Source organism: Salarias fasciatus, chromosome 20 (genome assembly GCF_902148845.1).
Source record: "Salarias fasciatus chromosome 20, fSalaFa1.1, whole genome shotgun sequence".
Classification (NCBI taxonomy): Eukaryota; Metazoa; Chordata; class Actinopteri; order Blenniiformes; family Blenniidae; genus Salarias; species Salarias fasciatus.
Genome location: NC_043764.1, coordinates 7,159,511 through 7,185,952, shown reverse-complemented (window position 1 = coordinate 7,185,952; position 26,442 = coordinate 7,159,511). Strand labels below are relative to the sequence as shown.

At 40.3% G+C, this 26,442-nt stretch overlaps 2 protein-coding genes across 4 annotated transcripts in view; both read left to right on the top strand.

Annotated features, from left to right (window-relative positions):
- mgll (monoglyceride lipase) overlaps window positions 1–6,019 on the top strand; it is a 41,076-nt gene extending 35,057 nt beyond the window's left edge. For all 3 annotated transcript variants that reach the window (XM_030118529.1, XM_030118528.1, XM_030118527.1), the window contains one exon: window positions 528–6,019. In XM_030118529.1, coding sequence (XP_029974389.1) covers window positions 528–668 — 141 coding nt within the window. In that variant the 3' untranslated portion in view covers window positions 669–6,019. The remainder of the gene's footprint in view (window positions 1–527) is intronic.
- Window positions 6,020–10,680: 4,661 nt separating this feature from the next.
- The window catches only part of prkar2aa (protein kinase, cAMP-dependent, regulatory, type II, alpha A), a 47,542-nt gene continuing 31,780 nt past the window's right edge, over window positions 10,681–26,442 (top strand). The window contains exons 1-2 of the mRNA XM_030118518.1: window positions 10,681–11,244; window positions 12,057–12,337. Of these exons, the coding sequence (XP_029974378.1) occupies window positions 12,094–12,337 (244 nt within the window). The 5' untranslated portion in view covers window positions 10,681–11,244; window positions 12,057–12,093. The remainder of the gene's footprint in view (window positions 11,245–12,056; window positions 12,338–26,442) is intronic.

Here is a 26,442-nt window from a genome sequence, read left to right as displayed (position 1 = left end):
GTAAGATGAGCAAGTTCCCATGTGACATTGTAGAATAAACCTTTCGCTTGTCAGGCAGAAGGTTGTCATCAGCAGAGTATGTGTCTGTGAAGAGGGAAGTGTAGAATCTCGTGGTTTCTCCCACAGGGGTTCAAAACAGGTCAAAAAGAAGCACAATGGGGAGAAGTGACAGACGAGAAAAGAGAGAAGAGCAGCATGGAGGTTTTTCTTTTCTCTTGCAGCACAATAAAATAATTGGATCTTGAGCAGTGCTTTGGATCAGGAACCCTTCACATCAGTTTTCGGATGAGTGAAATGACCGGACGTTTCCTACTCACAACAAACTGTACGAGGAAGTCCTTCAATCACAGAAAAGTGTTTGTTTGTGGATTTAAATTACAGGAAGAGTTTGGCCTCAAACCCAGGGTGTGCTTTATTTTTATCAGATTCTTCTCAGGGGTTTTAGACTAAAGTCATGATATTGTCAAACTTCAGTAAAGTCTAAAGCTTCTATCAATGCCCTAAATTGCTCTCCCGTATTTCCCCAGGTCTACGAAGGAGGCTATCACGCTCTTCACCACGACCTTCCAGAGGTGGCCGAGTCCGTGCTGAAGGAGGTGACCGGCTGGATCACAGAGCACCTTCCTCCTGCTCCTCCTCCTCCCACACAACAGCAAGGCTCATCCTAAGAGGCCTGCTCACTCCCTTGTAGTCTGCCGGGCGTAACAATACTACTGCACTCTTCTGGGTGATAACTTTGGGCATATAAAGGAAGATTATACTGTCTATAACCTTTATCCTCTGGGCACATACTGTACAAAAAAAGACTCCGCCTTTCTTCTTTTGTGCACCTATCAATCTGACCAGGGATTTAAATTGGATGATGGGATCAGAAACCTTTTTGTATTGTATATACACCGTTTTGAATCAGGGGGTGTGCCTCATGTTATCTAGCCAGTGGGCTTATTTGATCACTTTATCATGAACCTTTTACTACACAAGTGCAGCCAACTGTAGTTGAAGTCACAGTTTGCTCGGGTTTAAAGTGCAATAATGAGATTTTTATCTTTTCATGTCTAACGAACAGGACAGATCTTTTAAATAATCATGGAGAAGATGACATGGTGCATTATTTATCTGTAAAGGAGCGTTCACAGACAGGTCAGCGTTTAGCCGGACACCGCCACTCAGGAGAAGCTGTCATCTCACAAACGTAATCCTCCCAGTTCAACTGATCTCCCTCACCTCTCCTGCTTCTTTCCTTTATTACAAATCACACAAATCACTTATTTCTAAAACAGCATAACAAATAGAAGCCGTCAAACAAGTTAGTTAGTTGTACAGCACCTCAGTTTTTTTATAATTCTACAATTGGTTGTGTTCTCTGGTGTGATTTCAGCGTGAAATTAGAAATCAAGCGATTTAGTGTTTCTCTGAAATAGGAAAAACTGAGGCGCTCTTCAGCAGCCAGCTGATCATATAAATGCTTCGTCTCCACCAGCCTCTAAAACTCCAAAGGATGAGCCAAATTAACCAGGTGAAGCTTTACTGTCTCGCTCTGTGTAGGTGGGAATTAGAGGAAGAGGTCAAAGGTCAATGGGCTTCTCCTCTCTGCGACCTCTGACCTCTAAAGCCGCTATTGACTTCACAGTCATTCTTCAGGGCCACACCTTCATTAGGTTCAGAGCAAAGGGCCCAGCTGGAACGCGAGGGGGAAACATCAATCTGTCTCTGCAGACAAAAGAGTCCTTTGTCAGTGTTCAGTCAGCATCTGTCGTCTGGCAAATGCTCTTATCCTCAAGGTATTTAACTGCCTTTATTAGAGGCATGAGTGTGGAACTATTGTAGTGGCAAAATAACTAGTGTGCTGTCCTCAAACTGATCTGATCGGGCAGATTGTTGTCTGTGAACCAAAATGTGCACATGTGCAATTGGACTTATATGTGCATTATACAGTTTTTCTATGTGTGTGCATGCTGAGATTTATGAATTTAATGACCTGTAAATGTCCTCTCCTCTCACTCAGCTGTATTTTTTTTTTCGCAAGTTAATTTTTGACAGTGTTTTTTTCAAAAGCGCAATTCTATTTTCCCATAAAAAGGATTTACAGTGTTTTACAGCTAAGTAACAATGCAGTAAAGCTCAATGTTTACAATAGTTCTAGACAAATATGAACAAAGTCTGGCTGTGTAAAAGTCTTCTCTGTGGTGGAGGTCACAGCAGAGACATTTACAGGTCCCACGAATCTTATGAAAGCATGTGTATGCACAAACTAATCTCCTTCTTGGCTTCTGCTAAACATCACACACATGCAACCATCAATATGCATGCACAAAATCAAAACACATACTCTCTACACAGCTATGGCATTTTGATACCATAATAGCTCTGATACATGATTTGTAATCAAATGAACACCAGAAAGCAGCAATTGTCTCTCTGCTTTTCCTTGCTTGGTCAACAAACTTTCATTTTAGATTGCTAAAAATAACCATAATAAAATCATAAAGTAGACTTCACAGCTTGATAGTTCCCAGTTGATAACGTTACTTATTTGTTCTAAATCCCACCCATTCAGAGTAGATGAAATTGTCCTTCACTTCCTTTTTTTTGTGTGTGATGCAGTGAAGCCATTCTTGAAATCATGTTTGGCCTCGTCCAGGATCTGTCTTCATCCAGACCACAGCAATAATGTCACAGTAGCTTATATTTTTGGTAGCTGGTTCATTATAAGCTAGACAGATGCACACTGAGCTCACTACTGTGTATTGTCAGGTGGACTGTAATTAGCAGCTGACGCAACGTGCACTTTTTCAACAAGCAGAAGATGGTTTCAGGAGCACAAGTCGTGGCATCGAACAGAAAAAAAAGGGATCCGTTTGTTTACTTCAGGGTCGTACGTCAGTGAAAACACATCCACCGATTCAGCAGTGCCATCCTCCTTCTATTATTGGTTGGCCTTTTTTTCTTCTTCTTCTCCTTCATCACCCCGACTTTAAAGAGACCCATGCAGAGAGTGTCGAGGAAGCGTACTGTGGTCTCCACGGTGACCATTACTCATGTGTAAGCACAGCGGTGGTCCAGCAGCAGGGTGGATTTTCACATTTTCTGTAACCAAGGTGATCACTTGCAGGACTTGTTAGAATGAGATGAATTCCTTTCCCTGTCTGTGGCGTCTAACGTTCTGTCTGGACTCTCTGTCCCATCCTGTCTCACCTCGTGTCACCCTGTTCCACCCCCCGGTTATTCTGTCCATTACACAGGGCCCTGTTTGACTGCGTGTGATAACATTTAGTATTATCAGCCATCCACACTGCCCCGCATGGACAAATATGACAGCAGCAACAGGTTCCTGCAGGAATGCTACACCTTCCTCCGCAAATGGAAATGAGAAATATGTTTGCTAATTTTAAAGAAAAGAAGAAAAAAAAAGGAATAACGACATGTATCTAAATTGAGTTCATTAAATCAACACATCCATTTCACATTATTCATTCAATGATGCAGGGCAGATGGAATCACATGTGAAACTAAAAAATGTTTTCCAGAAAAGGCATGAAAACCACCAGTTCTCCAAATCTGGGTTATCACATGCAATATAATTCCACTGACTTTGGTTCCGCTCAGCTGGAAGCTGTATCTCATGACCTTATCCAGCTGTGTTGGAAAACAAAAATTAATTCATTGTGATTATGGAAAAAAACTGTTCGTGACAACTTCACTGAGTTCTGAGAGTTTTCCGTGGAACAAATGGCAGGAACCTCAGGATGTGCGTGCATCCTCTGCTCTCATTTCAAAGGCAGCTCCTATTTTGTTAGAACAAATATCAGATTACACTCCCATGGGTGCAGACACTGATGGAGAAGTAATGTATTCATCAGGCCCCAGTGGGAGACAGACCCTTAACCTCAGCCAGAACTGCACTTTTGTTTTTTTTTTTGTTTTTTTGTACCACAAGCACTTCAAACACAATCTCCTCCTGATTAGGCTGCAGCAGGCGAGGAGCGCACAAAGGCTGCACAGTCCCAGTTGTATTCAGATTCTTAATAGCACCCCTGCTGCACCGCATCAGCACAATGGCTCCAGCCTCGCAGGGTCCCGTGTACCGCTACATTTTCAAAAAGCTCTACCTGTCAGACTACATGAGTGGATATTACTGCTGTCATTAGCTATGGGGGTGGAGAGATGGAGAGGAGAGAAGAGGGAGAGGAAAAGAGGAGAGAAGCTGTCAGTAACCATGGCAGCACATTTTCTTTCAGTCTTTTTTTTTTTTCTTTTTTTTTTTTCTTCTGAGAAATCACCCAGTGAAAAATGTGTGTTCATTAATGCTGGAGGAAGAGTGCCAGACGCTGCTGCGCTCTCGGAGCTGCTTGTCCACTTGCTGCTCGCTCTGAGGATTCCCTTTTGTGTGAGCATTGAGATAAGAAAACAAATTATTAGCTTTTTCAGCGAACAGAGAAATCACAAGAGCAGCACGTGTTCGCACAATTCCACAAACACTCGACTGAAAACAGCAAAAGCATCCTTAAAGAGACGTTTTGTTTTAATTATGATTTTGCGTATTTTCATTTCCATTCATAGAATTCAAAACTGTTGCTCCAGATTCAATTTCTGCTCTCCTTAAAGGTGTGAAATCATGCTTCTCAAAGCTGGCCAATATCCTCTCCCACTTGCATGCATTGTTATACAAGCTGGGTGCAGGTTTGCTGCCATATTGGAAGATAGCCATGTACAAAAGCTTATAAGTCGACTGTTAAGATTTTTCTCACTTAATGCGTACATGCTATAAGAGATGAAGGAGAGAAAACATCAAGGATAGCTGAATCCATCCAATCTGCAACTTTTATAGCTAAAGATTGATCAGTTGGCTCACTGGTTTATCAATGAGGCCATTGTTTTTTTCTTTAAATCTTGACTTTATGACTGTTTCTAAGAAATTAACTGTTATATTAGTGTACTGAGGGGCACAGGCCAATCTTTCTGTAGTTTTCAGAGATCAAAGTGCACTAGAAAGGAGTTTTTTTGCGAAAGGCTAAAAAAGATATTTAATTTTTTGTCTTTTTTTTTATATACAAACCATCCACACTAAGAAAGTGTTACTGAAGGACGAGCTAAGTTTAGAAAATGCCGAAGTCATTTTCACAAAGATGAAGTTGCATTTTCGAAGAAAGCCACAGCTCAGACCATGGCGGTGTTACTGAATGATTCATTCCTGAACTTAATTTTAAAACACTGTACAAAATTGATCAAAACATTTAAAACACACACACACACACACACACACACACACACACACACAAACACACATGCATTCTGTCTTACATGTCTTCTATTTGTCTTGTCTAGACTATTTATAGAAATTAATTTTACATATAGGCTTATATATATATTGTATACAGATCATGAGAAGGCACTTTTTATACTGCAAGCTCGTCACTCATGCTGTTGCTCAGCCGTCGAAGGCTCAATAACACTCTGTTTCGATGGAATCTGCTCGACGATTGTCCATATGTACAGTCAGCAGTCCCACATATACGACAATGTTTCTGATGAGATTCTACAATGAAGAAACTTACTGATGTGTGCCTGAAATGAATGTCTTGAACAAAAAAAAAAATTGTTGCAGAAACCTGAACGTTTCTAATGTTAAATGTATATTTTTTAACTAGATCATAATAGTCGGGACGTGTTACTGTCACGGGTTTGTTATCATGTGATTGTGGGTTTTGTTTTTTGTTTTTTTTTGGGGAACTCAGTTTGACTTAAATATTTGAGGTAAAACTTCTTAAATATCTTCAGAACAAATAGATTCATTTAATGTATCTCCATTAGTCTTGAAGCACATACAGTGAGTCGTCTTCTAAGGTTCTCTCATTTAACAGCGCATTGAGACTCGAAGTAGCTAAGTGCACTATATTAAAGAAAAAAAAAGGTTGATTACCATTCCCTATATATAAAGTAAAAAAAAAAAAATCCATTAGCACCAAATTTCAAAACTATCAGGTTTTCAAAAGTAAGAGTAAAAAAAAAAATAATTCAGTACTTTTTTGGATGTCTGTAACAGTACATGCTCCATGCTGACTCTTCTCTTGTCCTTGTGTTGTTTGTGCCTTATTACTTATTACTGAATGTGTATTTTTTATGTGTGTTAAATGGCTCTGGCTCCCTGACTGTCTCTCATCACATCTGTTTCTGGTTCAGTGACTGTGCCTGTCTACTTGTCTTTCTCGCTTTTGTCTCGTTTAATTTATGTCTCATCTGTCAGAATCAGGGGTGTAAACAGATTTAAGATTAAAAAAAAAGAAGTGTTTCTGATTATTTCAGTGCAAGCTGAGCTACAGCACAGAGATACCTCCCAGCTCCTTTTAGCGCCTGTTTTCTTTTACATCCAGAGATCCCATTTCTTAATACTAAGGACAAGACTTTTAAGTTGCTGTAACAGCTACGTAATGGCTTGAAATGTTCTGTTTGCTCCCATGTGGTCTCAACCGAGAAGACAGGAAGTCCAGTATATCATATAATAATAACTCAGAGATTTGCAATAGAATAAGAACCAGATGTGTGCTTTTCCCAGTCAGTGAGAACTGCTAGTAATAATAATACAATATAACTGATCTAAAGAATGATGGATCAAAGGTTGAGACACGTTCTCGTGACATTACGGCCTAAAAACCAAACCATTCAAAAGGGGAGTGTGTCTTTAATGATGGTGTTTCGTGACCAACAAAAAAGAGGTTGTTTTTGGCAACATCACATTCTTGAGTCTTCCTTGTAAAGGTATGTGTTGTTTGTTTTAACAGCCTACTAAGTACTGGATGACACTTTATTTGAATAGTCTAGTGCTGATACTCATCCCTGGAGTGATTCTGAAGTTACTTTTTACTCTTAGGTTGAATATGAGCATCTGGCAATTTTCTTCAAGTGTGATAAGACATTGTATATAAGATGTATTTAAAATGTAATGATGGAAAACCTTCAGAATATGCTGAATGTCAGGCTACTTGTTACTAGACTGTTCATAATGTCATTACTCTCTCACAGAATAAACTACTTGACTGTTTAACTGTACAAACTGACTTTGCCTTCCTCACATCCTGTCCTCTGAGTGAAAGTGAAAGTTTTTCAAATGTAATGATGTTAAATCATATTTCTAGTTTATGAAAAAAACATTATATTCTTTGCCTTGTAGCCAATATTAGACAGTTATCATTTTATTCTAACCTCACACATTCATGAATCCATCCTCCTTCCAGAAGGATTTCCTCTCAGAAAAGCTGCAGACACTTTCTTCAAACCTTGATTCACAACACAATGAATCCAGACACCCACGCTCTGTGATGTACCCAACCAGGAACCCTCCAAATGAGAACATAGAATCATTTCCTGGTTCTATTGTTTCTCAGATCATCCCACCATTAGTACACGAGCTTCCTCTAGTGGTGCATAGAGGAAAGTCATTATTTGAACAGGAACCAATTTCAAATTGATACCACCATCAGTTTAAGTGCCTGTTAAAATGCTACTAGTTCACAGTGTGTGAGAGTTAGGGTTAGAAAACATGTCTCTCTTGAGATATGTCCATAGCTGATAAACACGTATGTTTATTTTTAAGAGCTCTACAGTGGTACTTACAGTGTGGAGCAACCTTTTACACACAGTGTGAACCATCTAATCTCAGGCTCTCCAGTCCGGGCTTACTTGAAGCACAGTAGGGGTACACCAGGGACAGGTTGCCAGTCCATTACAGAGCAAACAGTGAGAGAAAGAACCACGCACACTCACCAAATATCCTTAAAATGCAGCACATGAGACATGTACTTCTGCGAAAAGGGCTTCAGTATGGGGGACAATGAAAAAATACAACGTAAAGCACTAGTGAAATAAATAACTTCTGTATCAAAACACCGTCAGCTGCTTTTTAAAATGGTGAATGGAGTCTGTGTTGATTAAAGATAACAGGAAAGAATTTCTGAGTCTCTGCCACTGTCTGGTAAGATTTAAACTCACTGCATGGGGCTTCTGACCTGTTGACCTCCAAGCAAGGTAAAAAAATATGGTTTCAGAAAGTCAAGAAACATTAGAGAGCATGACCATGTAGGGTCCTGAAGATGAGAGTAAAATTTTGTTTTAAAGAGACAGAAAAGCACAGCTCAGACAGTAGATGGCAGTATTGAATCACACATTTCATTGATAAACAGCCTTGGATATATGAATGTGGTGCAGGAGCTGCAGTTCCAGATCAGTGCATACACATACAGGCATGAATGAACCAGGGATTGAGCAGAAATGTCTGTTTTGTTGAACTGAGCTATACTTGGCTGCCAGCTTTCATGACAAAAATATAATCTTGTCTGAACACGAGTGCTAATGCAACTAATTCCTTAGTTCTGACTGTAATGATACAAATTTCATTCGAAGACTTGCTTTTTTGTGTTTATATGTCACTGTTTGATTTTTTTTTATCACAGTACATTTTTTACAATTCAAAATGTATTCTAAAAGAATTGTCTGATTGTGTACTTTCTGATCATTACTTGAGTCACATAGACATCTCTCATTACTGCAAGTATATGAAGGGGTATTTATCGTAACTGTGTTTTTTCATTGTAAATCTCTTATCACCATCCTCCTCCCCTATTGGTAATCTTTATGTCAACCCCAGATAACAGCCAAGGAGAAGGATGTGTACATGTGGTCCAGGGCAGGAATACTTTGAATGGGTGAATACCAGAAGATGCCTTCTTTTCTCAATGCCCTATTTTCTCTCATTCCACCCCCTCCTCCTTCACTGGCAGAATGTAGGCTAGCAGCTCTCCTTGAGACATTTTTGGAGATTGCTGGAACCACATTAGCAGAAACTCCCCAAGGATGACACTTCTAAGAAAGCCAAGACCGGAATCCACTCTGCATGTGAATATTCATCTGTCACTTTCATCCAGGCTGCACTGCCACTTGTTCCTGTGGGTCCACTGGGAAATCCCTCCACAGAAAAATGCACCTCCCCATGAGGACTGGCAGACATGAGACTTACAGCAAGGTGGTGTAAAGGGATGAGTGCTTGTGACAGGAGATAAGACTAAGGTTCCGGAGCTAATTGATTTCATCTTGATAATCATCCTCCATCATGACCTTTTAGAGCATGATACATCACTGACATTATGTGGTTTATTTTTAGTTAGAAGGCAAACTCTAAGTTAAAAAGAGTTTTTTTTTATCTTGTTGTGAAATTGGCTTAAAAAAATCAACCATAGATTAATTGTGAAATTCTGATTTTTTTTTTTTTTCAATAACTAAGTTTTTTTCTCCCAGCAGAGGGAGCATGAAGAGGTTTTCTCTATGTTAGCTGGAAGCAGCGACCTGAGCCAATCAGAAACTGGTTCAAGGAATTAAATCCGGGCTCATTGTGGCCATAGCAACGGCTTTACTTACCTCAGTGACAGCTGAGAAATAGAAATGGTAGAGGAGATGCTGCACGGATTGTGGCTGTGCACAGCAAACCTCTCAGAATAGGCTCCAACAGTCCCACCCACGTTGACCCCGCTGCACTTTGACAGGCTTATTTCAGTGAGGGGGGAAAACAGACTGTGGACCTGCAATCAAGCAAAGTAAACAAAAAAATGATGGATGGAGTTGTGGGAAACGAGAAACACTGAGTGCAAATAGCACAAATGGAAGGAAAATGAGATACTTATATTCATGAGGCCACATGAGAGTTTGATGCATGAATCTAGAGGATGATAGCATGAACAGACAAAATCATGAAATTCAAATTTACCAGGAAGGAAAAGTGGATGAAGGTTCAGGATGGAAATGGAAAAGCCATGAGAGCAAGACTGCAAAGGGATTTGTATTGCTGTGTAATTAGTACCAGAGAAGCATCAGACTTCATCAGGCATCAGGCGGTGTGTTAAAGTTTTGTTGGCTTTTAAGGATATCTGATTAAATAAATGTTAGCGTTTTTCTATGCCGTCAAATCCAAAGAGCTTAATAAAAGCACATCCAAGATGGGAGTGTTTTTCTTATATATTTTTTTTCGTATAAAATCTACACTGTTCCTTCATTTCAGTTCAAATGCATGTGTTACACTGCATATGTTCTATGTTATTCCATATAATTTATTGGGCATGCATTAAATATGCCCCTGGTTCCAGTCTATTCCCGTTTTGGTCATTTAAAGTGAAAAAAGATTTGTTTTCTCTGTGCTGAATTTTGACCTGAGACAAACCATTCATGCATTTATTCATTCATTTGAAGCTGTTCATCATATCTTTTCACTTACTATGTGATGAATGTGCTTTGTGGATAATGGAAGAGTTTCGTAACTCATTTTCACTCCAGATGAATATTATACTACTGTGATGATGATGATGATGATGATGATGATGATGATGATGATGGTGATGGTGATTGTTGGTATTACTAATTAAATTTTATCACAAATCCTGCAGATCGAAGGTTCATTCATGGAAGATTCTTTATGATTTCATTATTTCTGAAGATCTATGAAACTGTCAAGGCCACTTATGTGGGTGTGGTTCTTTTCTAAGCGTATCACACAGCTCTGCGTTTAGTCCCGCCCTTTTCCCGGCATTTATCATCTGACTGGCTGGTTTCTTTTAATGTTTTCTTTCTATTGGTTCATAAGCCTGCCAATCCTGACATAACTCATTTTGTCAAAGAGAAGCCCCGCCCCCTCACGCTTTGTGGAGGCAGCTGTTCATTGGTGCGTCTCCGGAGTGGAGCTGTGGATTACCTCGCCGGGAGGGAGGAGGAACCGTGTTTCACTCTAATTCCACAGGCTTGTTATGCTGTTGTAGCTGTTGTCGCTGCTAGAATAATATTTTATTGAACAGTTTTTTTTCCTTCCCTCCCCGGTTGTTACCTCGGGGTGTGCTAGTTAGCGAGTTAGCCTCAGCTAGCCAGCCAGTGACACTCCAAGTCCCACCCTCACCCTCCGTGCGTGGACGCTGGAGTACTGCAGCAGAGAACTCCAGTATTTCCCTCCCTCTCAACTTATTCGCCAGCATCCCCCGTGCAGCTGGCCGGCAAGGAAAAAAAAACTGCCTCCTCTAAAAGGTTAGCTATAGGTTAAAGGCGACGCCGACGTGAAACAGCTGGCTTTCCGTTCGCTCGACTAGTGTCTTTCGTGGAGGGATTGGGTCGCTACACTGGCTAAAGGCAGAGACTGGATAAAAAGAAGAGAGAACCAGAGAGACACGGCCAAGGAGGGGACTGGCTAGTATAGCCGGGGAGACAGATTCTCAAGTAAGTGACTCACGGATGGTATTATGAACGGCCACCTTTAACGGCAATCTCCGGCTCAGCACCTCCAGCCAGTGCGCCATACTTCAAGCTAACGGATACAGCCAGGCTTCCTTGAAGGTGGTTCACTTGCTAGCATGGCAGCTAACACCTGATGGGGTTAATTTTGAGAGTATACTTCAGTCCCAGTCCGACTACCTCCTGCAGCACTGATACGGTTTAAAGTGGTGTTGCGTTAATTGGATACATTTGGTTAAGGTGACTCTGAATCGAGCTAGTTGTCTGCTAGTTGTCACAAGTGTTAGCCCATTAGCCGCCGCGCTAGTTGCTAGTTGCAGCCGGCCACCCACCCAAGTTGACAGCTCAGTTGCTGGTACGAGACAGTGATGTTACGGAAGCCAGCCAATATCACTGATTATGTTTGCAAAAGTGAGGCTCCTATCAGCTCGGTGCAGCTGTGGGGACTCTGTGTTCCTCTGCTCAACCCGATATAAAGTTGACACTGTGGCAATGAAGGAACAACACTTCATATACAGAATTACACTTCATGGGATGGAAATGGCAACGATCTGAAAATGCTCTACCTGGCAAATAATTCTTCTGCCAACCAGTACAGCTTGGCTACAATGAACTGCTATTATTTGACATTCACAGGCTATACACAGGGACACAGTGTACTCACATAATATAAAAAGTCATCTGTTCATATCAACAATGGTCAAAGTCTTAACAACATCATAACCCAACGCTTAAATACAAGTGTAACTGTGCTAATACAAATCCTGACTAATTTTTCTCTTTCTTTTTGCCTACAGATAGAAACCAAACGCTGCCTCCGATCCGCACACAGCCATGAGTATTGAGATACCGGTGGGGTTGACAGAACTGCTGCAGGGATACACTGTGGAGGTGCTGCGACGAAGGCCATCAGACCTGGTGGATTTTGCAGTACAATACTTCACCCGCTTGCGAGACACCAGAAGTCAGGATGGGGCCAGCACAGGAAAGACGGGGAAAGGAGTGGTGTTTGACGGCGAGCCGATGCAAACAGAGTCCAACGGTGAAGATGACGAAGATGATGACTCCGATTTTGAGCGTAAGTTGACATTTTGTTGTTACGCTTGTCACTTGTTGCACTGAAAAGTGGTCATGTAATTGAATGAAAGAGAGAGAGTGACTTGTTGAAAATGAAGGTCAAGACCTGAAAGTTTTTTTTCAGTGATATCAGAATCTCCCAAGTCTTTTTTTTTTTTTTTTTTTTCAGACAGCTTCCCGCAGTGTGTAATGACACTTTCCATGCTTTTGTGTGTGCACTTGAACTTGAAGAATCTCACTGAGCTGACAGTTTGGCAAGGTAGCCTTTAACTGCCATTTATGTAATCTTGGACTTTCTCATTTCTCTGAGCTACTTGACTAATGGAATGAACAATTGTATCTTCTGTTTTTTAACCTAGAAATCTTAACCAAACACAACAAAAAAGGCATTTAGAATTAGTCTCATACATGTCTCCAGCATTGGATTCTAAAAATGTATAATTAAAATGCTATTTTCCCCCCAAGAATCTTACAAATCTGACATATTTAAATCATAACTTATTCACTTGTTTGTTTTACAGCTTTGACTGTTAACATTCTATACAGCACGTTAAATTGTGTCGAAGTGATAAGATACCTCTTTGACATTGGCCGTCTGTGTTTGACAGACGGGAGGAAAAGTAAGCTCTGCTTCGGAGCCCGGCTCTCCTCTGTGGAGCTGAGAGCAGTTTGGCCTGCATCGCATCAGTGTGCGATAAAGCCAGGGGGCTTGTGAATTGGACACGTTGTTTTGGTCCTCTGTGTAGGTGTATTTACAATCTCATTAGAAATGTGTCTTGCTGTTATTCCGGTAAAATGGAATAATAAAGTGCACATGTTGCAAATGTATAGCTTTTTCTCAGTATCATTGCTGCATAGATATACTCTTGCATACGTGTTGGTTGAGCATGTCATTGAAGGCCTGAGGAGCGTTTCCTGCTTTAAGCTTCGTTTTAAGTCATGCCCCGTTTCATCTCCAAGCCAGCCATATCTTGTGCAGCTTTCCTTTGCATTGAATGTGTAGTTGGCCAGCCCTGTAAATTAGCTGAAAGCTGACTGGTGGTGAAAGCAGAACTACAGGTTCTCCTCATATATGCTCTCACACAGAGTTCAGCTGCTGTCATGCAGCTTTGACCTCAACCGAGGGAGCAGCGAGTGCATATGTGTGCATGCTCATGTTGTCTCTACGTGTGTCTCTGAGCACGCATGTGTGATTGTGAAAGCAGACAGCTGTGCTCTGACTTACTTTCACACCAGTTTGAATTCCAGCTCGGTTACGACCTGTAGCAGTTCTTCATTGTGCATCCTGATTATCAATCAGTCATTGACCATTTTCCACATCACATGTGAGGTGCTAACAAAGCACAGAGTTGAAAGTGTGTTGCTCCAGGGAGAGGGTTTTGCCTGGATGTTGTAGGTCACACACACATGACTTCCATGACATTAGATTATCCAGCCAGCCTTGTGTACACTACCCCCAGGGGATATTCATTTCTGATGGGAACAACACAGGCCTGTATAATGAAAGAGATCATGTGCTCTTCTTGTCAGACCACTATTGTAGCCTATAGGTATAAAGAGTGCTATAGTGCCACTAGTGCAGGAGCACATGCCCCAAAACAGTTTGGCATTGTGCAGAAAGAACTGAAATAACACTCAACATTTGTAATTTTGTCATTACATATACAAAGAGTAACACAGAAAATGCTGTGCATTTTCCATTTAGCTGAAAGTGAAGTGTATCTCTAGTGCTATAGTATTTCTGGGGTGATCTGGTTTGCTGTAGGATAATTGCCACTCATGGTTGATTTTTGGTTGTGTGAGAGATGTAATTATTTGAAGTTGATTTCATGATGCAACACCACATCAAACAGAAGAAAGCAAATGATTGAAAGCAACATAACTTTACCAGTTAAATTATTAATGTGTTTGTTGCAATGTCTGGATTGAGCAGTTTCTCCCTGCCTCAGTGGTACACTCTTTTATTCATTTTAGTCAAAGGTCACTTCCCCACCTCTTGAACTTTGGTGACATTTGGTTTCTTTTGTGCTGGCCTTCAATAAGCGTGAATACTCCACCCCAATACAGGACTGAATATGTCTATGTAATTAACAGCGAGTTCTGTTAATTTAGACGAGAAACATTTGAGAGAAATAGATATGTCAATGAATTGACCTGAATTGAGTTTACTTGTTAAATACATAATACGTAACTAATGTTGGGTTCCCATGGATGGTATACTTTTTAAACCGTGATGTTGTATGCCACAGGCTTTGTTTCCCTTACTTTTCCAGACTAAGTCCACTGCGGGATCACTCAACATGCCTAAGCCTCTTAACAAAAGGAGAGATTGTTTTCAGTACAAACTGTTGTGCCTCTATCGTATATACGGCGGTGATGTTGGGCCAAAGATTTTTAACTAACCCTTTCGATGTTTAGGCAGAGCAGCTTTTAAGAAAGGCTGCATGAATCATTGGAATAGGATTTAGCAATGGTAAAAATATTTATTTTTGTGATTCATTATTCAATCTGTCCAATTGGATTCAGACGTCAAACACCCTATATGTGTGTGATGCCTCAAACCATGATAAAAAAACATAAAAATATTGATGATCCCTATATGGAAATGTTTCTTGTTTCACAGCAAATGTTTTTAAGTGAGTACCCATCTTACACCCATTTATGCAATGTTTTCAATTGAAAATGGAAGACACTAGTTCCGTTTTGGGGTTTCGTTAACATGGCAGCGGTGCTTGAAGCAACTGATATGACAACTTTTGTGAAAGTGGTTCCCAAGGTGAAATGCTTCAAAAACGCGCTGACTCCATCTCGGTGTAAACAGGAGGATGTGCAACCTTTCTGAAGCGCTTCTGATGTGCATTGCCACCAGGACTGTAGTGAATTGCTCTTCTGCACATGTGTGAGTAGATGGAAAATAACAATAATGGCGGAATGCAGAGAGGCACAAGTCCTAGACGATATTTTCTTTGCACTTTGTAGTTTTATACTTTAGAGTCACACGTATTATTAGCAATCAACTTGTTCATCTGTCTATTAGAATATCTGTGAGCTTGCATTTGTTAATGTTTTTAGCTTATTCTCTGCACAAAGGTGTGTGGTTTCTAGGGGTGTCCTCAGATATTCGACGATTCGATGATTCGTTCGAAGGGGCCTGATTCGACGGCCAATCATCACAGTCGAAGCATCGCAAAATGTGGTTATTAAACGAGGACCATTCCATTACAGCTGTATGGGGGTGCTGAATGACTGATTTTACATAGAATTGCTTGTTTTTTTTCCAAATAAACCTGATATAAAGCCTATTTGATATACATGTTAGCCTATCAAATATACTGTGGAAAAATTTACTTAACTTGTATTTTTATTCAATATTCTGTCTATTTAGTGTTTGTGAATGAACCACCATGGTGAGTGGCACAATCCGATTTTGCACAGAGCACCATTACAGAGCAGCATCTTGGTGGTGATTTAGCTTAACTTTAAAAGGCTCACAATGTCTGGAAAAAAAACCTCAGAACAAGTCAAAGATGATCCAAAAAAAGTCAAATGCAAGTTGTGTCAACAGTTCCTTTCTTATCATTCCACAACAACTATATGGCTTTCCACCTTAAACGGGTAAGTAGCCAGATAATTGGGATAATAAAAGATGTTTCTGTCACTTACTTCTCAATTTTAATGCTGACTTTTATTTCGTTTAATTGTAATATTTTAGGTTATTATATTATTTTTTTTATTTATCTAAAAGGCTTATTCTATTTAATTTAGTGTTTGTTTTTGCATGGATGTTGCGCTGCGCAACGGACCCGACACAGCGCAATTAAGCCCATTTCATTTAATTTGAGCAGATAATGTGAGAAATTGTTTAGCCAAAAAATGTGGGCTTATCTGCAGAGATTATAGATATAATAAATTACATGCTTTAGCCCGTTTGTTAGAAGTGGGTTTGGTTATGGTCATTTGAACTACTTCATTTGTTTGATGTTTAAAGTTACCGACACTTTGTTCCAGTCTGTGTTTCAGTGTGTAGGAAAAAATAAAAGTGCTGTTTTACCTGCCTGTGCTGGGTTTTTTTTTTTTTTTATTACTGCAATATTCTGCTGTCGCCTATATTCAAATGATTCTTAAAAAAAACAAAAAAAAAAAGATAGATTCGACTATCAGTCAGTGATCAGCAGGATCGGACGAATCAGATTCGACTATGTAAATTCTTAGTCGGGGACACCTCTAGTGGTTTCACTACAAAAGCAAACGGCACCTAATACTGACGCAACATGAAGACTACGTTTTCAGTTTTTCTGCCATTTCAATGTAAAAGGACGTGATTTTCAAAACGTTGCCGCCTAAACACAAAACTTTGTAAAAGGAATCCACAAAAAATAAGTTTTCACTTGAACAATTGCTGTCAATGGGGCCTTAAATGATAAAGTTTGAGGTCAGAGGGGAAATACAAAAAGAAATTCAGACTGAGTTTCCCGCTCAATTCAAACCACACACCTTTCCTGCTGTGTGGTTTGAATAGACCTGCCTAATAAATCTGAACAAAGGGGAACAAGTAAGTAAAGTGTGGCATTTATGCAAGAAAAAAATATTTGTTTAATTTTTCAATTTTTTTTATTTATTTATTTTTTTTCAGTAACTGGTCCGTGTGCGGTCAGTTGGCAGCACATGTTCACCAAGGGAAACAGGATGGGATGAATGGATGCCTCTGGGACTGAAATGAGTTGGGCTTTTTATTAAAAGATAGATGAAGGAACAGATGAGTTCCAGGGATGATAATAGAAATGAATTAAATGTGTTTTCATAAGAAAGACAGCAGGGATGGAGAACGGACTGCATGAAAGAGTGATTTAGGGTGGAAAGAGTGACAAAAAAATGGTTTCTTTTTCAACTCTGCAGAATATAACAAAGCCGTGTAGTGAAATGACAAACTCAACCCCGATAGATTACAGATGTGAACCTTAGCCCATCTTTTCTTCCAGGTGTCCAGATTTCCTTGGATTAATGGGGGAATTAAAGCCATTTAGAAAAGTGAAAGACTGATTTTTCAAGTCCTTAAAGTTTTTGTGAGAATATTTTTCTCCGTCAAATGTCACTGTTATTATTTTAAGGGCTGCTGTTCTGAAAGCGTGGGTCTCTGAAGGCCTCGCAGTGTCATGGAAGTGTGTCATTTTCATCACATCTGCTCCTTTTCCACAGTGCAAATTTTCCCAGACGAGTAGGTGTTCATGTTTGACTATAAATGATATAAAACAGTACGGTATAGAATGACATAAATCCCATAGCTTTGTGAAATATAGCCGTCTCCTGAAATCAGCGGCTGCTTTCAGATTATTAGACTTGACTGCCTCTGTATGTGGATTTACTTTTGAAAAAGAACACTCTGTTAAGAGACCAAGTGTTCAGAGAGTTCACTGGTGTGGATGGCCATAATGGGTTGTAAACTGGATCATGCACTGGTTTAGGCCCACTGAAGCTACTTTTTTTTTTCTGTACGCATCTCTTCCACATGACTGAAAGGGTGCTTATAAATGACAAATACACAAGGTTCCACTTGTAGCCAATAATGTGGACTGGAAGGACCGTCTGTGCCGACAAATGTGTGAGAATGTCCATCTTTGCAGACCACAACATGTCTGTGTGTGGAGAAAATGAACGGATGATCCGTTGTTTCACCAGACTTAGTGTTTTAATACATAACGCAGTATAATTTAACCTCTCTCACCTCTACCTCTCTCCAGTTTTGCTCATACACCTCCTCTTCCTCGTTGTACATTTGTATTCTTCCTTCAGTTACGTGTGATGAACACGGCACGGAGTTGCTATAGCCGCTGATAATTAGCGCAATAGGCAGAGCTGCAAGATCCGTGTTCATTATCCTCTTTGGGTGCCGTGTGTTCCCTTGCATGTGTGTACGCGGTTGTAAGATTACAAGATAGAACCTATGCCCATTTAAATTGTCGTGTGTACGTGTGTCCATCTCTAGGTGTTTGCAAGTGACTCGTCTGAGCGTAGCATTGTGCAACAGGTGACCTGATTAGTCGACAGCAGTGTGTGTCCAGTTCCAGTGTGCTTTTAGCCTGCAGGAAAATCTAATACAGCCCAGCTCTGAGACCAGTGGAACTGGCAGACTGACAGCACTAAGTGGTAAAGCCCTCAGACAGCTGATTTTGCTCAGTCTGTTTGGCTGTGTTGTAATACATTGCATGCCTTTCTCCTGGTCTTGTTTTCTTTCTCCTTACCTGTATTCATTGTGAACGCTGTAGAAACTGCACTCTGTCCTGACTAAAGGACTGCAGTTGTCTGAAAAAACAGGCTTAAAAAGCCTCTAGCGTGTGTGAATCTGAAAATGCCTGTCTGGATCTAGAGGTAAATCCAGCTTTTGCACTGAGGGTCTGGAGTCATCTCCCACTGTGCATGTGAGGTTCAGGAAGCAGATCTTTCCCTGTGTATGAAAACCAAATAGATTACACAGCAAAGCTTCCATCAATACTCGGTATTTATGGAGATTTTGTTAAATGCCATTGTGATTATGTAATCAGGATTTCAGTGCTGTTCTAGCACTGCTGATTTACATACAGTGTTTACTGGCGTTGAAAAAAACTGCTATGTCTTAGTTGTGAATCTATCTCACAACAAAAACTGACAAATATGTAAAATACATGTGAATTTGGCAGAGAGAATGTGACACCAGGGTTCCAGCTGTCTGCTGCACTGAGGTTTTTCTTTTTTTGTACTTCTACATCTTCGTTGTCATTATATACGCAAATGGTTCTGTTGGTTCTATCAGGCAGCGTCCCCACCAAAAACATGATTTAGCATCCAAGCCTTATGTGCCACTCCTCACCAGACGACGTGCAAGTTTGCTTATCGGCAAACTCTGAGACAATGGTGTTTTGATTGGTCAGAAATTTGAAGTGGGTGTACTTAATTTAAGCTAACGTGTTCTGTTTTCCCATCGCCTCCTGGGAGTTCTGCACTTGAGTTTCTTGTGAAATATGAAATGTCACTGAGAAAACCAACTTTGCTGATATCCTTGCCACTTTGAGAAATCTAACAGATTTCTTGTACAGTTTAGGAATGTACGTAGTAGTGACAAACCAACACTATGGAATCAGAAAGACTGACTCTCGTGTTGGCCTGCCCATTTTTCTATTTAATGTTTTTGCCGTCTACCAATGACCTTTCCCCTCCTCATTCTTGACCAGTGTAGTTTTGTCTGTTCCTCTCTGCATGTTAATCAGCATTTCACAAGTTTTTTTTTAATCGTTTATCAGTTTAGTTTCATTCCTTTGGAAGCCAGCATACAGGTTTGTCTACCTTTCCTGTCCATTCTTTTGCCGTCGCTCTCTTTTACACGTTTGTCTTTATGACTCTTTCTTTCAGTACGTCGTCTTATCTCATTACACAGTCTTATCTCATTACACAATCTCTCCACATCATTATCTCACTGTGTTTCTTTGTATTTTTCTTACCTACCCATCCTTCTGTCAGCATACTCCCATCATTCATCAGGTATTTTTGTGTAAATTTCTGTCAGTATTTTCTTTTCTAAATGACTGTCATCTTGTTAAATGTTATCTGTATGTAGTAGTCTTTGTTTTTCTTTCTCTGTGTATGTTACTGTGTCTCTGCATTCATTAACACATTTTATGGCCCAGAAAAGGGCACCATAACAGATTCAATGTTATGATCCTTTGGGAAACCATAGTGGCTCACATAGTTTCACATGTCAAAGTCCAGAGAGATTCGTAAATCCATAACAAAGGAAAGAAATGTAAAAGAAAAAAAGAAAACCAATAAAACCCAAAAAGAACATAGCAGGAGGGTGGACTGTTCCCTGGGAAATGGGAAAAGTCAGACACTGGCAGAGCAGGATGTGGTCCAACCTGGTTTGCTTGTATTTACTGATAGAATCATTTGAACTGTGGTCCTTCCTCATTCTGCGTCCTCGAGCCATCTTTAGCAGCCCAGCATAAAAAATGAGGAAATGGAGGGGGTGGGGTGGGGGGGGGGGGGGGGGGGGCTGTTGGCAGGCTTTCACAGATTGGCTGTACATTATGCTCTGCTGCCCTTGTTTGTACTTCACATGATCCTTTATCTGGTCAATGCATCAATAGTCCCTTTGAAAGCTTCCACTGGCACATTTATGTATACCTATACACTCGATTCAGAGTCATTAAGAATTTATACTTAACCTGTTTCTAAAACTGGGTTTTTATTATGTTTTGGAACCTCAACTTTACTGAATGGATTCAAGAACTTTTTAGAACCTATCATTGCTGAAGTCCTCTATGCTAGTCTGTTCATGTAAGATAATCTCGGAAATGTCTGTGGCTTATCTACAACCGTTATGACCAGTAGCGGGTTTGCCTTGGCCCTGGCCTATGGCGCCTTTCTTAGTTTACTTTGCACTGTGTGGAACACATCATATTGGTTCAGATCATCTTGTAACTCGGGTTTTTTTTTTTTTTTTTTTTTAATCAGTCCACACCAACCTTCACATTCCTTGAACTGAGATTTTTTTTGTTTTTAGCTCTGCATACTGGAAATATTTTGTTAAATATTTCAAGGTTATAATACAAAAATTTAACAAACATTTTCATTAGTCATTGCAGAGTCATGTAGCCTTATTGTTTTTACATGTAAATAATTCATGATGTTTGCTAATAAAAACACTGTAGGTTGTCATTTAAATTTTTATTTTTAAATGTGGCTTGTCATAATTTAATGAGTCTTTCAACCATCACTTAGATTGTGTGCATTCTAAAAGTGAGAGTTTTTCTTTTCATTTAATTAATTTTTCTTTAAATACGTGTTTAACAGCTAACTTAAGTATTGAGTTTTCATGGAACTTTGGTCATTTTAAGAAATGCATTTCTTTCTCAAAATATATTGAACTTATAACAGTTGAGGGTGTCGGTGACAAAACTAAGACTTAAGATCATCGGTGCCTGCATTTCTTAACGTTGGTCACATTCAAACATTAGAACCAATAAAATTGTTTTCATGGGTGAGAGCCAGGCTGCTTCTGGCCTATTTCCAACAGGGTTATGTGCCCATATTGGTTGAAATGGCCCATTGAAGAGGATGTTTGTGTTTATCTTCACCTCAGACTTCTTTGGATACCATAGGCCAGGGGTGGGGAATCCTGGTCCTGGAGGGCCGCAGACCTGCATGTTTTCCATGTCTCCCTGCTTCAACACAGCTGATTGCAATGAGGCTCGTTATCTGGCTTTCTGCTGGACTTGGCCATGAATCTTGATTCGATTCAGGTGTGTTGAAGCAGGGAGACGTGGAAAACATGCAGGTCTGCGGCCCTCCAGGACCAGGATTCCCCACCCCTGCCATAGGCAGTCAGATAAGGACCACATTTTTTCATTTAGAAAATGAAGCAATAAATGAATTATTTTAACGTCTATTTTAACGAGAAAAATGGTGTAAGTGAATATATCTATATATATATATATTTCAAATGACCTTTTTAATGCTTTCTTCCAATATTGAAAAATGTATGTGATTCACTGAATGAGCGTCACAGCCTTGTCGTTGTTTAAAGAACAGCTCTGAGAGGCCGTGACCCCAAAACAACTCTTGTTCTTCTCTGTCCTTAGACCAAGGGGAAAATGGTGGTTAAAATGAAGAACAGTTGTGTTTGTGTCACAACACACAACAGAAGGTGTTTATGTAAAGACAGAGGTGTAAGACATATAATTAAACTGATTTTAAAGTGAAGAGCAAGCAAACCAACATGAAACTCATGGAAGAGCAGTAATTGAAAAAGAAAACAAATGATACCTTTAGACTGTAAATGCAGATATTAAACAGAGGGAGCAAAGAGGAGAAGAAAAAAGTAAGGCATGGACAAGGAACAGATTTGAAGAAGATAAGAGAGAGTTACAACCGCAGAGGATGTGGGAGTCAGTCCTCCAGTGATCCGTGCTGTGACTCCACATTCATCTCAGAGGGCTGCATAGTTAAGATCTCCAGTCTGTCCTGAGAAGCAAATACTAGAGTTGTTTATACTTTCTCTTCCTGAACTTTAAAGGAAGCAACAGCAATTGAAGTTGCATGTCATTTAGTGTTTTGTTGCTCACTATGTAAGGTACTGCCTCGTATCAGTCAGCCAAAGGTCATATTGTTTTTGTTACATTTGAAGCAGGGATACTGTGTAACCATCTCCCAGTCCTAGCTGCTTTACATTAGACACGTTTACATGGGCCCAAAAATCCTCTGTACAATCGGATTGGAAGGTGAAGCGGATTGTAAATGTGTCATATAAACACCTGGGTGGATCCACTTCACCTGGAGCAGATTGTAGTTCGGATCCGATTGTACGAGGCAGTCTATGCCGATCGATAATCCGCTCTGTGTCTCATGTATACGGTTCGCTAGAACAACTACAAGTTTCCATCGGGTTTCCAACATATGTTGGTCACAAGTTAACACGGAAACCAGTTAATTCGAAACATGGGCAGGCGAAGCGGAGCCCCGGTGCTCAACACCAGGACGTACTGCTTGTACCGGGGTGGGATCCCACCAGGAGAGCGCTCGCTCTTTGAGCAGTGTGTCATGGAGATGTTGGAACATTATTTGAGCAGATGTCTAGCAGATCAAAACACATTGCTAGGTGCTGAGGACTACTGGTTGCAAAGCTAAAGACCTGAAAATTCTGTGAGAGACTTTGTGCGCATGTCTAGGACGCCATATTATCCGCTTCACCTAGGGCCCTTGTAAACGAGGATTGATCGTGGATCGCTTTTCCGTCCATATATACAAATGCGTTTAACGTGATTGTTTTCAATCGGATTGAAAAAAAACACACACGTAAACTGGGCCATTGTGGATCAAAATAGCGTCCTTGTAGACAGCTGTATGGCAGTTTCAGTATTTTTCTCATGTAGTTTTCCATTATGGAACTCTCTACAAACACTTTGACTTAGAACAGTTTCACACCAGTGCTGTTTGGTCCACAGTTCATTTCGGCGATAGACTGGTTTGTTTGGGCAGGTCTGAAATCTTCCCTGTACTGTGGTCTGATGCCAAAGAAATAAATTCTGGTCCCCTTGGAGACATGGGTCTTGGTTCACCTTCAAATGAACTGTGGCCTGGTTTGCCGTATTTTTGTATACCTTGCTTAAACCTCGGGGAAAGATGGTGGTACCGAGTTAGTAATGTGAAATTAATATGATCTACTAACAGGCTGACCAGTACACACTGTTATTCTTATATTTATCAGCAGTTTGTTTGTTTCCAGGTGGAAACAATGACCGTGTACTCAATGTAGTAACTGAAAGAGTAGATAAACATGCCTCCAGCAGTTCATGTTTGTCTACGTTTTCCAAGCTGGCAATGTAAGATAAGTCAATTGACAAAAGGTTTCAGGGTTATTGGGGTATCTGCTGTTCATTTTGTACACGTTTGCAATTGTAAAAGAGAGCTCAAGAAAAGGAATAAATAGGTCATGGTAATACATTCCGCTTGTAATCTGAGGCGTTTCATAAGTCATAACTGGTCAGAATGACAAAGCACTTGTCATCATTTTCTCTCCCTGTCATATATTCTGTCGCACTCTTATATTCTCTTGGCTGTTGTATTCTGAAGTCAATCTTGTGACACCAAGGTCTTTACCATTCCATTTCATTTACTATCATATCCCTCCTTCTGCCTGTCAGTCTCTTGTCACGTATAAGCCTTCGCTCTCTCATCTTGTTTCTTCTGAACCTGCCGCTTTATTCTCTGAACCCCCCCCCTCCTCGCCCTGCATGTGCTGGTCTGCATGTACAGGCCCAATCTCATTAGACAAGATGGCTTAGAGAGAGAAGGGGTTATTAGGGCGGTTGAGCCAAACCGTCTTTGGCACTGTAAGAAAAAGACAATTAGGAACACAGGGATAAGGTAGCACCAGAATGAAAGCATGAATGAGACGAAGAGATTGAATGAGAAACAACCTTGTGGGTTTCAGCCAATGTTAAATACCAGCCAAATGCAGTTCAACTTCTGTGTCTGCCCTTGTAGCCTCTCCAGCAGACGGGTTCTAAATATTATGCAGAGATATTTTAAAAACATTTTGTATCTGACAGCAGTTTGAAAGAAGAACTTTGGCGATTTTTCTCTTTAATTTTCTTGTCAACAAGTATTGCTAAATATAGTCATCATTTTGCTTGGTATAAAGCTTGATTGTTGTCCAATGGTGATTAAAAAAAAAAAAAAAAAAGAATAAGTAAAAAATCAGTGATCTGTCTGATCGTGAGTAGATCAGTTTTACCTCCACTATGCTAAAAATCCAAATAACTTACAAAACTGCTTTTTCTCACCAGTTGGGTTAAAAATGGTTGTCAAAGAACGGTAAACATGCCCAAATCAGCTCTAAGTAGAAGAGACATGAAGATTCAGGTGAGAGACAGGTCCCAGGTGGAATGGGCTGGTGGCCAACAGTGGCTCATTGTGTACCTCAGATGTGTGCTTTTGAGAGTGTGACCCTGCAAAAAGTGATGGATCAAACGAGGCAAGAAAGCAGTATGCTTGCTTACACATGGTTACACGCACTCTAGATTGATTTGTTTCTTATTCTGACTTAGAATAATGTTAGATATGAAGTTTGATAATCACTTGTGGGCTTTCTTAGTCAACGTCATACTTATGCAGCTGGAAGCTGGTGTGGTTTTTTGGGGGGATGGGATGATGATAGTTGGTTTCCTTCCAATTGGCTGTTACTGCAGACAGCTGAAGAGACAAAGACCAGCATGTGACTTGAGGCTGCATCACACCCAGCCTCAGACATTATTCTGCTCCTCCACTGGACAGTTGAGTGAACTCAAGGTTAACGCTGAGGAAAACTACTTCTTTTTTTGCTTTTGCGTAAACTTGTAGAGTGATTTGACGCAGTAGACTTGATGATTGTTTGGGTCTCTTGTGAGCTCACATTGAGCCTGAGCTACATTTTTATTCTCGCTAAGTGGGGTTTGACACCAAGTGATGCATTTTGAACAGATCAAAATCTAAATTTCATACATTGTAGTTAAGCACAAGTTGCGTTTAAACATACTTTTGCCACTGTAGTCCAAACGCCAAACCAACTGGCAGAGTGTAATGTTTCTATGACTGCTCAGCATGACGGATCTCATATTAATGTATCCATGTCCAGTGTTCGTGAAGTACTTAGTGCAGCTCATTGATCTATGTTTTCCTTTTCTGCAACAAGTTTGTTGAACTAGTTGCATAAGTCCTTGTCTCAGAAACCCACCTTAGTGTATACAACAGTTTTCAGAAATTGTTTACAGTTTAGTTTTTCTGACCAAATGTTATTGAGGCATTACATTGTGGCAGGGTTGTGATTGTTGGCATTTTCCTTGACCTTGTTTTTTCCATATGCGGTATGCTCTTTGAACATGCCACAATGCATAGCTCTCTAGATGATGTGAGCTGCTTAAGCTCAAACTTGTGGTGTATGTGAGACACTCTTGTGTGGTGTGACCACCTCTTCATTCCAGACTCTGCATTTTGGTGGGCACCGGAGTGTAAGTAACGTTACCACACTGCTTCCGAAACTGAACTGGGTCAACTAAAAAAAAGTGTAAAAGTACCCTAAGAACTTTTTTTTCCGCAATGGCTTATAGTTTATTTACTGACTTGATAGAAACCATGGGCGTCTGTAGAATGAAAAAGACACACTGTGTTAAATCATTAGTAAATATTTACTACAGAGATTGTGTTTTTAACGCAGTGTCCTCCAAACTGGCAGCCATGGTCACCATATAAAACTCTGGCCTTGAAAGTACTCCCAGCCTTGTTGAAGTGACAGTGACAGCCAGTGTCCTCACCCAAATGTGGTTCAGATAAACGAAACGGGCATTCTTCGTTTTTATCAGGTTCATTTGCATTGCCTTGATGTGGGACTTTAATTCAGCTGTCTTTTTATGGCAGTTGTGATAGTGTTTGTATATCCTGTGGTATGCATCTTCTTAAAAGGCAGCGGTATGCTTAGAATAGTGCATTCTACATGTACTGTGAAATAAAAAAAAAATGTTGCGCTGTTTGGTAGTCGGTGCAGAAACCATAGGAAAAGAAGAGTTCTTCCTTAGTTGCTGGCTGTTTAGATCGTTTTTC